Genomic DNA, 16,281 nt, shown 5'->3' with positions numbered 1-16,281 from the left:
CTTGTAATGTTCATAATTTACGTAAAACAAACAATATATATTTTTTATCCAGTTATGCTGTTACTTTAGAGTGCTTCCCATATTCATTGAGAGCTTTCTTCGCCAGTTCGCGATCTTTTTAGCAGCGATAACATGGTTGTGCTCCTATTATTAATGCTATATCTAAGGCCTGTTTTCGGAAACCACATATCCATGGTTTTGTGATCACGGATACAGAAAAGCGGTCTGCATGAATGCTTCAAAACCAATGATTGACGTTGGATACTAAACTGTCAGGCACCACACCATGTGGTCGCCTCTTGCACGAGTTCCCCGGGTTGCAACTGCTGCAGGACTTGTAACCATGATCACGGAGTGCAGTTGCACGCTGCGAGGCTTGGAAAACAGAAACACGGTGCTTCCATGAATGCAGCTAGAGCACGATCGCTTCCGTTTTACGAAGGGCATTCTAACAGATAAATAAGCCAGGTGTATCCTTGCATTAATGCAGTAATTCCAGTGATTTTGCCTCAGATTTTATTTTTTTAATAATGATCGCTGAAAAATTGAATGAGAGTGAAAATCATGCACGAATAATCCACAACACAGATATACCGCAGTCGGATGATCGGGAGTCTGTTGTATGTGTAATTACAAAATGATAGCATCAATACCATTGAAAAGGAACCAAAAATAGTGCCAATGGCTAATAAAACTTAAATAGTTTGGGAGTGGAATTATTTATTTGAAATTGATACATTTAAGATATCAATTGACCGGAATAGAAGTGAAGCAGTGCTCATTAGTGGACTGATTTTGAATGAATGTGCCACCAACTGCTGAGGAGAAAGAAAAATCATTATCATCATGTTTCTGATAATTGAAAAAAAATTCAAATGTTTTCATTAAATTCCTGAGTTTATGATGGCTAATGATCATCACACATAAGGAATATGGGATGGTTTTGACTGGTTTATTACAACTAGACGGGGCTGAACAGCCTCAAGGGTTGGGAAAATTGGAAGCCTGATGAAGTGACCTCTTATAATAGCAACCAGTCAGGTAAAGATATGGGGAAGGCATCCAACTTCAATGAAACATAGCTATGCGTCAGCTGCAATAATAAAAAACTAGCGAGTTAAAAAATTGCACAAATTTTTTCCATTGAGATACATATTTCAATTAGATAAATTTATTTATACTGAAACCAATGATATTACTGATAGGGAAATTATAGTAAATATTTTATCTGCCTGTTAAGATAATTGAACTACAGTTCCCTCTGTGTGCACTCTACACCTTGCAATTGAAAAGTAAAATTCAAATACTAAGGAATTTTTATTGATTTGTTTTATTCATCTTTCTGTCACATAGTAATCACACCACTGACATCTGAACACTTGCATAAAAACACATGCATGACAATTATTGAAGGACATGAACTTCACCACCATTTGTGTCAACAACAAATTCCAAAGTCTTGTAATTCCTCTGTAGATTCTGTGATACTCTTCAAGTATTTAATGTAAAATATTACTGTTTCTTGTCGTATGAAGACTTGAGTCTAGAGGTGCATTTAAACCCTGGATAGGTGTTGTACATACATAGGTAATGCAACATTCAGAGCTGTATATGACAGCAACATGAGATACCAAAAATTTGAGCTAGCATACTAAACTAAATATGATAACTAACCAAACATTCATACATTTAAATTCATTATACCTGTTTTTTGACATAATAAGTGGGATTTTATGACACTCCCATATTTCTTGCAGCCATTTAAATATACAACAAGGTAACAACACATGTATCTAGGCCTAGTTTTCAAAATGGAAACTTATGGAAAATATTTTTCAATTTTTTTGCAAGAGATCCAAGACTGACCGTCTTCATTATCACGTCACTTTACATCTTTGATGAGGGGATATCACAGCAAGATTCCCCTTGTATCACGGACCCTCCCATTCTATGATTATACTCTTTGAAGTGTACTGGGAATTTTAGACAGAAGACCACAACCCCTCATCTTGACCTAAGTATAGCAATTTTTTTCAAACCCATTCAGATAAACATCAATGGCCAAAACACTCACAAGAGTGCAATACATGGTGAGATTCAAATGCTGGCCATAATTATCCCTTTCATTCTTCGGGAATCCTATTCCACTTCACTCACTGCTTCACAAATGAGCAAGGGAAGAAAGCCAAAGGTGCTTCCTTCGGCTTCCTGGCATAATGGCTCTCGAACAATGCCACCAATCACAAAATCACAAGCCCTCTATTCAAATACAAGAGAGGCAGCAGCATAGCTCACAGAAGAATCACTCATAGTGCGGCACTGGGAAGACTGAGCATACTTGAGGAATTTCATACTCATCTTCTGTCCAGTTTTTTCCAGGTGACTCACAGCCTGATTGAGAGACCAATATCAACATGTTATCATCACTAACCTTAGCACACTTATGCACAAATCAAACAAGTCATTTCATCTAGAACAAAAATGTCCAGTACCAAATTTTCTCAATTTAAGAGCCATGAATTATCATCTACAAAATTCAACATATACAGTGGACTCTCATTAGTATGTACTTGCAAAGATTGAATGCATTCATTCACTCAGATCTGAGGTACAGACTATGTGTTACCTCTTCAGCAGATTTTCGGAAGATCAACATAATAAACTAAAGTCTTAATGTACTATAATTTAGAAAGAAATGTATGAACACCCACTCATGTTTCATTCACTAGCTGAATGATCTAGGTAAAAATGTTTAAAACCTTTTCAGATCAGCACAGTAGCTGAAAGAGCTAAGAGGTTCTCAATGCAAGCTTGAGCTCAGCTTAAAGTCAATAGGAACTAATAATAATGAGACACAGATTTTCATCATAATTTATAGCAACTCACAATACACTAGCTACTACAGATTTGACAATCCCACTTGTACTAATCTTTTAAAAATGAAGGAAATAATGACCACGTAATGAGTCACAAATATGCTCTGATGCTTGAATACAAAGGAAAAGAATTATCTCCATTTAAGTGAATTCAGCTTCAAAACTGATTACCATGAATAAAATCCATCATGACAGTCCATACTAAGTAAGGATATATTGTTTATGCATTACATCAGTATCAACACAGGAAATGTAATTGATAGTCACCTGAAGGAGAACTCCAATAGGATGCCGTCCACAGATGGTGTTTCCATAATTCTTAAGATATTCAGTAAATGCTGATGGATTGAGAGATTCCACTATATCCATCCCCTGGAATACATATGATAAAATTTAGTAGTCCCTATAGACTCATTGAATTCCAAAATTATGTTGACAAAAAATGTGGATGTAACATCTGATAGGATAGCATGTTAGTCTTAAATGTTTGATAAATCCATACTTCGGGATGAGTGTGTCGGGAAAAATTATTACTGTGGACACAAATACTGCATATCCACTAAAAACTAATATGTATGTACAATTTCCCATTTATATAATGTACACCATAGTAGAGCTATAAGCAGCACTTCTTAAAATCTACTAAAAAGCTACTCTCTTTTGTAGTTCAATATTCACCATTCATGAGAAATGGGTACCTAAACTAACAATATTCTTTACATTTTCCATCACACTGAATCTCTTAACATAGATGTTCAGGTTGAGTAGGCTTTCAGCTCCAATTTTGAGCATACTACTTGTTAAAAAGTAACACTGTGTAGAGAACCCATTTTCTTCAAATGGTAACATGAAGCTGAAATACACGATATTAATTCCACTGGTCCTTCTACCATTGTAGAAGGGCAAGGGAAGTCCCTGAATGAGTTACATAGTACAGGTTATTAAGGATGTGAAAGAGAAGAAGCACTTCAACGTGAAAAGGCTAGCAGACAGGAAAGATGAATGGGTAGCTGCATCAAACTTAGGATTGTTGACTAATGATTATGAATTTGGGTTAGCATATTAAATTTCAATTTCTGGAATTCAGTGAATCTTTTTAATACAGTCTATAATAACTTCTTATGACCTTACTTACTATTAGGAAATGGCAGTTTTTCACAGTTTTACCACTGGCATTATGTTACTGCTCATTTAAGTAAATTTCCAATCACTGACAAACAACACACACAATACATCCTGCATAATGTAAATGAAATAAAAATTTCAATGTTTAAACATAACACCAGTCACTATGTAGTCCAACCCCCATTATCAGACAACTGATCACTTTTCGTTGGATTATTTGCTCATTGATTCCCTAGCCAGTCCCACCCAAAATCTCAACCCTCCACTTCCTTCAGTTCTCCCTTTCCTACCCTTACACACCTAAAAACAACTACTTTTTCTATGTAATCAACACAAAAGATACATAATCATCAAAATGATCATGAATAGATAAACAGTCCTTTAAATAATTACTGTGAGAGCTCCTCCATCCATAAAGGACAAAGAATTTCAAGAGTCAATTTTATTTAATAACTTGCTTGTTTACTAACTAAGACTTTAAAATGAAAAGGACTTGATATTAAACACTAATTTATTTCACTTACCATTTTATCAAGCCTTTGAATAGACTGATGAATTTCACCCCAAGTACGGTCATGATAAGTATATCGAAACCTCTGTCCCCAATGGCAAAAATCTGATGAGATTACAAATAAATTCCGAGGATCAGATAGATAACGAGCAAAAAGGCGTCCATAATCTGCTTCTCTTTCAGGAGTTAGTGAACCCACTAAAACAGGAACAATGGTTACAGCAGATTTAAAGCTGAAATGAAAAAAAAGGCTCCTTTGAAAATAGCTGTGTTCCTGATTATCTTACTTAATTCTTATTATTGATTAGCATTAAATTCTCTCAAAAAGCTGCAATAGTTCACCAATTTTAAAACCCAACCCAACTTTCCTCAAAGAATAAAACAAATAATTATGACCAATAGCAGAATGAGGAATATTTTTTGAGTAAAGCTGTAAATTCACCAGTAGCACATGATTCCCCACAAAATTTAGACATTTAATTCCCTCGATAAATAAATGTAAATAAAGAAATTAGTAAAATAACAGGTAATCTTACAATTTATGAGGCTAAAATTCATTCTTACCCTATTAATTAATATTGTTAGAAAGATGTTATAAGCATTAAGGCTAAACACGACCGGCACATAGTGTGAATCTTCGCCAAGAGATGGAACTACCATCGTCACAATCTCAGCACCGAAGAATAGTAACTATGTCCCACATTTCCTAAACCAAAATCTGCTATCCCCCACCCATCAGTCCTCAGTCCCCCCTTTGACGTTTCCCTCCCCTCCGAGACCACCCATCAAGCCTCTGAAACCTGAGATCATGGCTTGTGTAGGGTTCATGTTAGGAAGACTAAATCATTCAAAATAAAATACAGTAGATTCCGTTTAATGGGTCCACCGGTTACTTGGGGCAGCCGCTTAATAGGGCCAGATCTTGAAGAACAGAACCCAATTGAGGAATATCCCAGAGTATTCTCCGCTTAATTGGGACAGAATGCCGCTTTATTGGGCCATGAGTCTGCGACATAGACTCTATACTCGCGACGAAATTAATTTTTTTTGTTCTCAGAAAACCATTTTTTTATATTTTCCTCCTTTGATTTACTCTTATTTTTCACAAATGTTCCTATTCTTGCCCTATTTTGAAAGCTCTTGTTATTATAATATCCGCAAGAGGATAGGACTTTTCTTTAATAGTACTTAGTAAAAGACATTCATTCAGGATCGCCCAAAGCTGTAAAAAATATTTTTAGCTAAATTGTTATAATTCTTAAAAATGATAATAAATTAACTAAACTCGCTGATTTATTAATCAATTTAATAGATCGATAAACTTATGTTGCAATATAAACATTCTTTAGTCTTCTTTCTATCATTTCAACGTTTGTTTATGCCCGTTTACAGGATAGTTCGCCTAATTGGGACAGCCGCTTAGTTGGGGCAAAGTGCACAAGTCCCAATATGTCCCAATTAACCGGAATCTACTGTATCAAGTTACATGAGAACATTAGAAACATGCTTCACCCCTCCCCCTCTCTTGCCAATGCGCCCTTTTCTGCCTACCTTCTTCAAAGCTCCCAGTTTCTCAAGGCAAACTGCAACATGAGTCACTTTTGGGCCCATAAGTGTCTTACACTGACTTTCAACAAATGCTAAGGTATCTTGATTGGATTGAAATATTCATATTACAAACAAAATTCCAAAGAAAATTATACCAAACAGTATATTTTGGACATTTTTAAGAATGTTTCTAAGTAGTTTCCCCATGAAAAATTTAAAATGGTAGAGGAATGGGGAGTAGAATGGATGGAGCCAGGGGTTTCATATCCAGAGAAAATTTCAGAGACATGGAGTAAAAGTTTCAAGTTACCTTAGAAAAATTGGAAGTGTTTCCTTTCAAAGACCCTCTCCCCCCATCCTCTTCTTGCCAGGTCCCCTCTTTTCACATGCCTTCCTGGTCCCTAATTTTTTAAATACCCTGATAGAATGAGTCACCTACTGTGTTCTTCGGTGACAACCAATAACTTTCGGCTATAACTGCTAAGATTAGGAATGCATGCCAAATAAAAAAAGAATGAGTCCAAATATGACGCATTTCCAATATAATTTAAATTTGTTAATCATGGTAATGTTAACTTTACTTATCGATTTATCAACGAATCACTGGTTCCTACATAAGACCTCACCGAAAAAGCACTGAGAAGTTTTCACTACAGTAGCATAATTCTTGTTTGCCCATCCTGATGTCCTATGAGCATATTTACCATTTTAATGTAATAAAAAACTCATAATGAACTGCAAAATAATTTTATAAAAAAAGCAGATTTAAAAAAATAAAATTATTATCCCAGAGCTAACCTATTATGTTCTAATAGGCAGTTAGTTGTTTTCACTGCTTGGCCACAAGCATTTGCCAGACCATTACTGAAAGTAAGGGATTTCAACTAAACTATGATATGACTCACTCCTCCATCACTTTAGCGATATACGGCAGGTGCATTTCAATACTATGTTCATCTTCATCCACTTGCTGCTTCATCCACTCAAACTGCCTGGTTGCAGCCAACTCAGAATATACTTGAAATAAAGTACAGGAAATGTATATAACAGATTAACCATGAACTGAAAGGATAGGGTTATAAATAACATTCAGTCAGTTCTACTAAAAATCCTCACTACATATAACAAAAATTATATAATTATACACTCAAATCTTTATACATATATATATAAAACTTCTACACGATCAAAATGCAGTTATTACACATTCACTCACATTGAGTTTACTTGCATTTATCAGGAATTTCAGATAAGTTTGCAGACACATGTCCTTTGTTCATTTCTTGATAGTTTCTTTGGTACACATAACATTTACAAGCCACATCATATTTAAAGCTGATATGTATAACTAAAAATTTAACTTATTTAAGGCATAGCTTCTGAGTGCATTCCATCTCTAGGAATATAGAAGATGAAGTAATGACATTACTTTTCAAGAGACCAATAAGCCTGAAAGAGTATACATGGTGTTATGCTATGCCTATCTCCTTGATGCTTTTTCTTTCTCCTGGAAATTGCAGAGAGAAAAGATTGTCTTTAACTCTTAAGTTTTCCAAAGCAGAAGTAAACTACAACAGTAAAGTTTTTCTCACTTCTTGGAGCAACTACACTTGGAAATGATCAACTAATTATAAGTTCCCTCACAAAATAATTGCAAACCATATCTTTGGTTAATAGTAATACATAATTATTACGGACTCTTTAATTGTGGAATATGTTTTTTTCCAAGGGCAAATAATATTATGGAATTCCATTTTTGCAGCATTGATGAAATCACTCTTTGCATTCTAAAATATTAAGTACTTCTCTTCTGGCCTTCATCAATGGCCAAACAATATGGGCATAATCTTTGTTTTTCATCATTGCATCTTCAAAACATAGGAATAAGGAAAACAAAATGAAAAATATTGAGAGCTAAAATAATTCATAAGTAGTTTGAAATTCTCATTATATTTTGACTGCATGCCTAAAATAATTATTTTCCTACACACACATTCATATCATCCAGTAACCAAGGTCTGATATACTTTCATTCGGAATATTGACTTTTAGAACATCCATGCAATTTGAAAAAAATCTCAAAAAATATTTACATACTCTGTTCATCTATCACTAAATCATACAAAGGTGTACGATATTTTGCATTCACTGAGAGAGCACAGCCTGCAAGGCGTACATGGTGAGATGGTCCCAAGATGAAAACTCGCCGCCTGTGAAAACAAGGCAATGTTTATACCTCAAGAACTAATCACAGTCCCTGGACACTGGTTTCTCAACTGATAATGCAACTCTGGCTTTGTGGTATTGCCAAGACACATACAGTGAGTCCTCGTTCTACGTCACCCCGTTTAACGTTATTTCGCGATAACGTCACGAAAATTTTGAGATAGTCATTCGTTTATCGCACCTTCGCTTCGCGATAACGTCAAGTCTTTTAAATTTCGCGCGAGGAAAAACGCGAAGCGGCGGGCGTTTCAGGTTGTTCGTTTTGCGGGCGGTCATACAGTCAGTCAAAACGAAGTGTAAAACGGTGTGTTTATTGTTAATTGCGATTACGGTTTCTGCAAATTTTCTGCAAAATGAATAGGGTGGTTTCCTTCATCAAAGAAAACGAAAGGCATCGGTTGCGATTCGTTACCCACCATTAGTGTACTCATAAAATACAAATTATTTTGTTTTAGAAATACCGGGTTAGACGAATGGCAGTGGCCCATTTTTATCCTCACTTGAAAAGGGCCAGATTGGCGCCCATGCGATGCTACTATACGTGACGTCACAGGGACCTAGTTTCTATAGGAGAAGATAGGAGTTAGGATAACATCGTCTGAGGTTACCAATGCATGCATGAGGCGCAGAGCTCAGGGAAACATGTCTTAACAATCACTTATTAAAACTGGCTAAGGTTGGAAAGTTTTCCTCGTTTGATAAGTTATTAATAATCCTTATTTAAGCCAAGCACTACCAGCCAGCAGGGTACTAGGCTACCCGCTAGCAGCCTGCGTCGTATCAGCGCTAAGCCTCGCCTCAAGGTCACCTCGCAGGGCGGCAACGGGAACCAGAAATACGTCACGCGGGGAGATTTCCCGGCATTCATACTTACGCGTCGCGTTTTCGCGCGCTTGAAAATTTTCACTTTTCAGTTAATCGCGAAAAATAGATATCGTCATTTAAAAATCTAAAAGCATGAAATACGTACTCCAGGAGTAATAATCTTTCGATTTAGGCAATAAAAAAATAATAGGAAACCACCCTATTCTTAGGTAGGTGCGCAAGGTTTTACTTGACATAATGGTTTTCAGGAACCTAAAAAGTGATTTCAAGGAATTTTTCCGTGCAGAACTCGGAGTTTTTGTCGTCACTTTTTTCGCCGTGTTAACAATAATTTTGGTTCCTTTAATTGCGACGATGTTTCAGCGATGATGATGCCCAGGCGACGCTCGCCCTGGCGACCACCATAGCGAATTCCCATCGTAAAAAATGCCTCAGATATGTTACGCTAAATTTTTTCGCGTATAGAAGCCGATATTCACTTTTAACATTGTTTCTTATGGGATCTTATGTTTCGATTATCATCATTTCGTTTACCGTCACATTTTTCAGGAACGGTAAGTGACGTTAAACGAGGACTCACTGTAATATACAACATGACAAACACACATGGAATGACATATATATATATATATATATATATAGTATGACATAAACACATGACATACACGATATGACCTCATAAGTAATGAAACTCCAAATACACTCCCAATGCCACTTCAGAAACTATAGAGCTAATGCAGAAAATTAGAAAAACATACTCGAACTACAGATTCAAAATCTGTCACATTTTCCTATAATTTAACACTTGATGTTACAACCTGAAAATTCTTAACACTTAAGAATTAAGTTTCCTGGTACATCAAAGACCGACATTCATTTCTTGGATAACACAAATAAAGCAACACCTACAATTCTATCCTGTTGGTTATCCATCAGAGTTGGGAGACCAGTATACACGGATCTGGAAACTTATATTATGCCTTAATACATACAATGAATTGATAAAATAGTTTTGACTGTTGAATTTACCAAGAATGTTTCAGATTTCCATCCATTAGAACATGGAATAACTCATTACGTATGAACATAATACACACTAATATAATTATTTTTCAAAGTTCCATCAATTTTAATCACACTGCATTCGTATTTGATATTAATTTTTAAAAATTTCCAGCAAACTAAAATTAATTACTAAGGCAATTGAATTACAGATGCCCTTGTACAACTGAAATTGTTCGTATGCTTGTTAAAATGAAATGCATACACTGTAGAATATGAAGTTAATCCACAATAAGAAATTCAGTACTAATATCACACTTCTTATCTAATGAATAACCATTTATTCATATAGACCTAAGAGTATATTTTATCAAGGGATGAAAGCTATTTTCCGACTGATTCATCACAAAATATGTATCTATTTAATAACACCATCAACTAAAGAAAAAGTTTTTCCCTCAAGAGTATGATTTTATTAAAAAACAAATTAATATTTAGAAAAGCTGGCTGATAAGGGAGGATTCTCTAGTGTACCATCCAAATACTTCCATCATCATGCAAATCAGTTATCGTGTTGGGTCTAAAAGAATAAAAAACTGAATTACTTAGGATTGTCGGAAGGACTTACACAACATGAGGGCTAACTTGTCGATAGGCATAAGCTCCACATGCTCCACAATACTGATATCCTGCATGCCTGTAAAAACAAGAGGAAAAGAAATTAATATGATTACCTAAAACAGTCAATAGGCCAACCATAAGATTGTGACTTTCAATTCCATTAAATCTGTGAGGATCACAATTTTCCTCAGTCCAAAATCATACAATGAAAATTTTCACACTGATTTTTCTGCAAAAATAAGAGATTATCACTATCTTAATGGAAGGGATATGGAAAAGGTCACCAGAAACTAAAGATATCGGCATCTAGTAGGTTGTGAATAGCTTTTTATTGATGTCAACACCATATTAAGTGCCTAAAGATATGCAAAGCAACAATGGATATAAACATTTACAAAATGGCAAACATAATTAGTAGGTGAATAATCGCTATTGAAAGAAAAAGTGGAAATTGTGAAACAGCCATTTTTTCTACCATCACTTGAGCGATTGTTGGAGTTGTCCCTCGGAAGGGATGGAAAAGGGATTGTATGATTAAGGCTTGACCTAAAGGTCTTAAGTTCATTTCTAAGCAAAGCCCCACCAATTGCCACTTTATTGTCACCCATTTCAATGGCCATTGAATCTTTGCAGAGGGGTGAGGAGGCTTTGATTATTGGCTTATTCACCAACTGCAATTCAACCCCAAGCTTCTAATAAAAAATATTCTTACAGGCAGCTGACAGAATGTATAATAGCACTATCTTTACTTATTCATCTAGAATTCCCTAATGGACTGTGTGCTTCTCTATCATAATTAAGAGCCCTTTAAGCAGGTTTCTTAAGGTTGGCAAGGCAGAGTGAAAGCAGAATTCCAATCACCCTGAAAAAATGGATGACGTCTGTTCTCAGTCATCATTTTTTTTAGGGCGTGCTCAAATAGATTAATTCTCTTCTCAATAAGGATACCCATTAAACCCGATTTTAACTGAAAATGGTTTTCTCCAAATTCATAAAATATAATATTTTCGGTTCAATTTTTTATGACCTAAGTCAATCCTTACGGAGCGATTATTGCCCTTGCAGGTCCATGCGACAATTCTGCAGCACCAAGCCAGTCTTCCAGTTGCTTATTAAGCTCTTTGCCTGCAAGTATAAGAAAACAAAAAATTGTAAACCTTCAAAAAAATTGATGTATTTCTCACCACCAATAATAGCACAAAGGCCTTTACATTGGTCAAACAGAAAATAAGTAAAAAATTAAGGCTTAAAAATATGCGAAAGTGGTGATTTTTCAGTGCTGTTTAAGGGAGGATTTGAAAACTGTGGTATAGGAGTTAAAGTCCAGGGAAGGAGGATATTTTTAACCCGAGGATTTATAGAAGGGGTTTCAGCATAAAAGAAAGATAACTACACCACGGGATGAAGTTTGCCATTAAAAAATATTTGACTTAGCCAGGATTCGAACCCGGGTCTCCCAATCGCTGGTCCAGTGTGTTGACCAGTTACACCACCAAGCCATTTTCTCAGATCAAACTTCGGGATGGGTTTTACCTTGCACCTTTAAGTTCTTGTATTTTCCCTTTGAAAGATTAACATCATCTTCCTGAGTGTTATCTCATCTCCGAGACTAACAAACTTGCACTAAGTTTTTTAACAATACTTCTAAATGTCATATCAGTCACATAAGTCCGATCAAATTTTGGCAAATTATTTGATCCAATTGCCGATAAGTTTGGTACAACCAATTCCGAGGTTCGCTCTGAGAAAATGGCTTGGTGGTGTAACTGATTAACACACTTGATCAGCAATTGGGAGATCCAGATTAGAATCCCGGCTAAGTCAAATATTTTTTCATGGCGAACTTCATCCGTTGGTGTGTTTAACTTTGCACCTGTGAGCATGACTTGTTCCTGCAGTCCTATAAAAGAAAGAGTATAGATAAGGAGAAGCGGAATTGGGGAACATGAATGAGGCAGTTTCATGTAATGAATGAGAAGGAACTCTAAAATGAAAGAGGGGGACGATTTAATTGGTTCGTGGAGTTCTACCTAAGATTTTATTTAGGAACATCAAATCAGAGAGAGTACTAAGGTGAAACATAATGGAAATGCCGAGGAAGAAAGGATAGTGTCAGAGGTAGGGATTTGAAGGCAAAGAAGAAGTTGACTGGCAGTTACGCAAATAAAGGTTCGTGCAGCAGACAGTTAACAAGTTGGGGAGCAGAATTCTAGGGTGAGGAGAACACGATCATAAAATACTAAGAGCTATAGGGTCATGGAGGACAGTGAGCCAATACAGCATACCAACTACAGCCATTGCCTTCCACCCAAATCTGTTTTCATGAAGATGTAAGTTCCCTCAAGTCAAGGCAGTAGGGACCTCATCCCTGAAGTCCATGGCCACTCAGACACACTTGCTCTCTATCTTCACCAATATTTTACTACAGTGATATAGTTTTTGAGGGCTAACATGAGGGTGTTATATGGATATAATATGGGGACCAACCGTATGTGTGGCATAGGCCGCAGAATAAAAAGAACACTTTTTCTGATACCAATAATATTAAATTTTTACCATTCGCAAACATGTCAAAGAATGGTACGATTCATAAATTCCAGCTTTCAAGCATTGTTGTCCATCATGAAATTGATGGAAAATATGGCACTTGTGCATAGTGCCTTCAAGTACAAGATGTTTTAATGTCTTTAGAGCAGAGCCACTGAGAGAGAGCGGGGAATCTCTGGGATGCGAGTCCAAGAAGAGAGTTAAACGATAAAGGGGTTATTGGGTGTGCTGGTGGAAGTTATATTAAGAGATTTCTTCGACTTCTATTTCAATGCCCTAAAGCACACACCAGCCTTGGGTCATAGTGGGCATTTGTCATAGGGAGTGAAAACAAATAATACTGAAAGATAAAACTTTGCAGTAGAGCACAGTAATGTTTTCCTCATGTCATCTAATCATTCTGGTGGATTAAAAATTTATAATAAAATACATCATATCTGGATCGTTGAGGTGTGTGCATGATGCCAATTCTTTCCCTTCATCAACAGTGGGCGTGAGTGTCATGTTAAAGTAGTCATAATGTCGTTTACTTATCACTCAGCTTTCCCAAATTCATTGCCTTGAAAGTGATAATGAGGCTCTTCTCAAGCATGGACCCAATTCCAAATTTCCTGACTTAACATACGAAATTCAAGGTAATTTGGTAATAAAACTACCCTCCTACTTCGGTAATAAAAAAAGTAACAGGATTGGGTGCTCCCATTCAAAAATTTTATTTTATATTGAAACCGTGATTACGAAAACAGCAGGGGCTATTTGATCCCATAGATCTAAAGTTCAGGCTGCGGTTATAAAACATAAAGGCTCTGACACCATTTATTTAACTATTCCAACTGACTGGATTTCACTGCATTGATCAATACACCACCGTATAAAAGAGTTGAAAGTTTATGCATCCCTAGCGAAAAGAAAATTCAAACAAATTACACTAATAACCAAAGAATCCAAACCTACCCCATGCCTCCACTTTCACTGAGCTACTCCTAGAATTATTTTCGTGACTTAACTTACTGATGTAAAAAATTAATAAGAATTTCCTCAAGAATATAGGTTTTAAATCAAATGGCCACCAGCTGAGGGGTTCTTTTCACAAGAGATACGTGTTTTGATTTCATTAGGCCTGCATTTTCGCATTCCATTTCGTAGTTGCAAGATTGCCCTTTTTCATTTTAAGACATTTTCTTTACCGTAAGACCAAGTTTTCATAATTAAAACTTCATTATACATCACTTAAGGTCACGAAGTGTACCTGTTTACATAGAATTTATCCTCGATAGCAAAATAGAAACAAATAAATGGGAACAGGGTATTCTATTTCGAGATTAAAACTTTCACCAGCAACGATTTTTTTCTGGTAAAAAATCTCCCTTCCATATTAATCAGAAATATTGGTAATTGTTTCGACAAGTTTCAAATGCAAGGTGTGTATTGAAGTCACAATGAATTTTGACAGAGTAGGTCGATGACCTTCACCCGCAGCCAATTTTTGTCGTCAATGACCGCCACCCTCACACTACTCATCGCTCCGTGAACTGAACAGCTGAGGAGAGATGGCTTTAATGTCGTAATTATTACAGCTTCGACTTTACCTTTATCTGTGTACCAGCTTCCAGCGTGTGTAGCTTGACGCACGGACATTTTAATGTGTTCCTGTATCTAGTCTTAAATAAACTAAAACTGCAAGCACTCTAAGGGCAGAACTAAAGCTTTTGAAGTTTCGATTCTCTCCTTACATTACGATGAAACCTCTCGGAAACCCAAAAAGCGTCACATAACAGCTGCAGTAAAAAATGACGGTCTAGGCTCGCTTTCACTCTATTGACCGTAACACGAATGTGACCGAACCGTATTTGCCACGCAAGCAGGAGTTGATGTTTTATTATTCCTTTGTATGCGTAAATTTTTAAAAAGGGCATTATATATTTGAATTTATTCGAGTATTTTATTATGTAACGAATGATTGAGAAAACCAGTCTTTAGATACGGCATCATCAATTTTGCTTATTTAAGATGACTTCAATGATGTACGTGCACTCGATTAAAAATATTGAATAGTGAATTTATACACATTCTTGTAGTAATAACCATAATTTTGAGAATTTGTAGGCATTTATTCCCAGTTTTTGCATCAGCACATGAAAACGCCTCGTGTAGACGCTTTTGTTATTTGGGGGTTGAAATAAGTGTACGTAGGTGACACTACCAACGCTTTTTGCGGACTGGTTTTTGCCGCGAGAATTAATTGAGTTTCACTAAACTACACATCGTGCAAAATGGATTACACATTGTGCCACAGATTCCTTTTTCACTCATTTAAAACCATATTTTTTTCTCTAAATATGGATTAATTAATGCATATTTTGTGAACATCTTTTATCAGCCTAGGGCCTTAGATAAATTTTAAATATTTGAACATCTCATTGGTTCGATCTTATGGTAACGGTGTAAATATATTTTAGCTATATCTGAAATTATTAAGGCAAGGAACATTTTTTTATCGGGGGTACGCTCCTTACTTCCGCGGTGGTCCATCTCCAATCAAGGGGCTCAAACTGTTTTACAATATGAAACTATTGTTGTTTTTTTATTGAGTTTCTTTGGCCCTTAGCTTGTTTAAAAAAAATAGGTACATTTTTCAATCTTCCGTTGTTTAGCATTGCAAGTCTCTTCGTCTTATTCTCTAAGTTCTCCCCATTTTATTTATCTCGACGATTCTGCTGGCCCATATATGCCCCTTGGAATCCTAGTAGGCGTAGCCTATATTCAGTTTTTCCAGGGTACGAACCAATAGTACTTCACTTACAACCGGGCCTTGAGTTATTAGAAACCCACCGAGACACGATTTATACCCTCGACCGCTGAATTAACAGGCCGAATCCACCTCTGGCTCTGTCGGCATTAGTTACAAAATGTAAATTAATTTTATTTTCAATGTATTTAATATAAATCTTATTCCTAAATCACGGTGGCCTGCTGTTAGTGGATAGAGTGGCTTCTTTG

The 16,281-nt window shown here is 36.1% G+C and overlaps 1 protein-coding gene across 1 annotated transcript; it reads right to left on the bottom strand.

Moving 5' to 3' along the window:
* Positions 1-1,314: 1,314 nt before the first annotated feature.
* Positions 1,315-15,105, bottom strand: LOC124157385 (protein MEMO1). Its single transcript, XM_046532060.1, has 8 exons — positions 14,871-15,105; positions 11,778-11,859; positions 10,742-10,810; positions 8,158-8,270; positions 6,966-7,077; positions 4,526-4,745; positions 3,144-3,248; positions 1,315-2,391 (listed from the first exon to the last, which is right to left on the bottom strand). The coding sequence occupies exons 1-8, from the start codon at positions 14,917-14,919 to the stop codon at positions 2,260-2,262; spliced, it is 882 nt and encodes a 293-aa protein (XP_046388016.1). The 5' UTR covers positions 14,920-15,105; the 3' UTR covers positions 1,315-2,259.
* Positions 15,106-16,281: the final 1,176 nt, after the last annotated feature.

The sequence above is a fragment of the Ischnura elegans genome, chromosome 4, assembly GCF_921293095.1.
Source record: "Ischnura elegans chromosome 4, ioIscEleg1.1, whole genome shotgun sequence".
NCBI classification, from domain to species: Eukaryota; Metazoa; Arthropoda; class Insecta; order Odonata; family Coenagrionidae; genus Ischnura; species Ischnura elegans.
The sequence above is the reverse complement of the archived record's forward strand: the minus strand, read 5'-3'. Positions and strand labels throughout refer to the sequence as shown.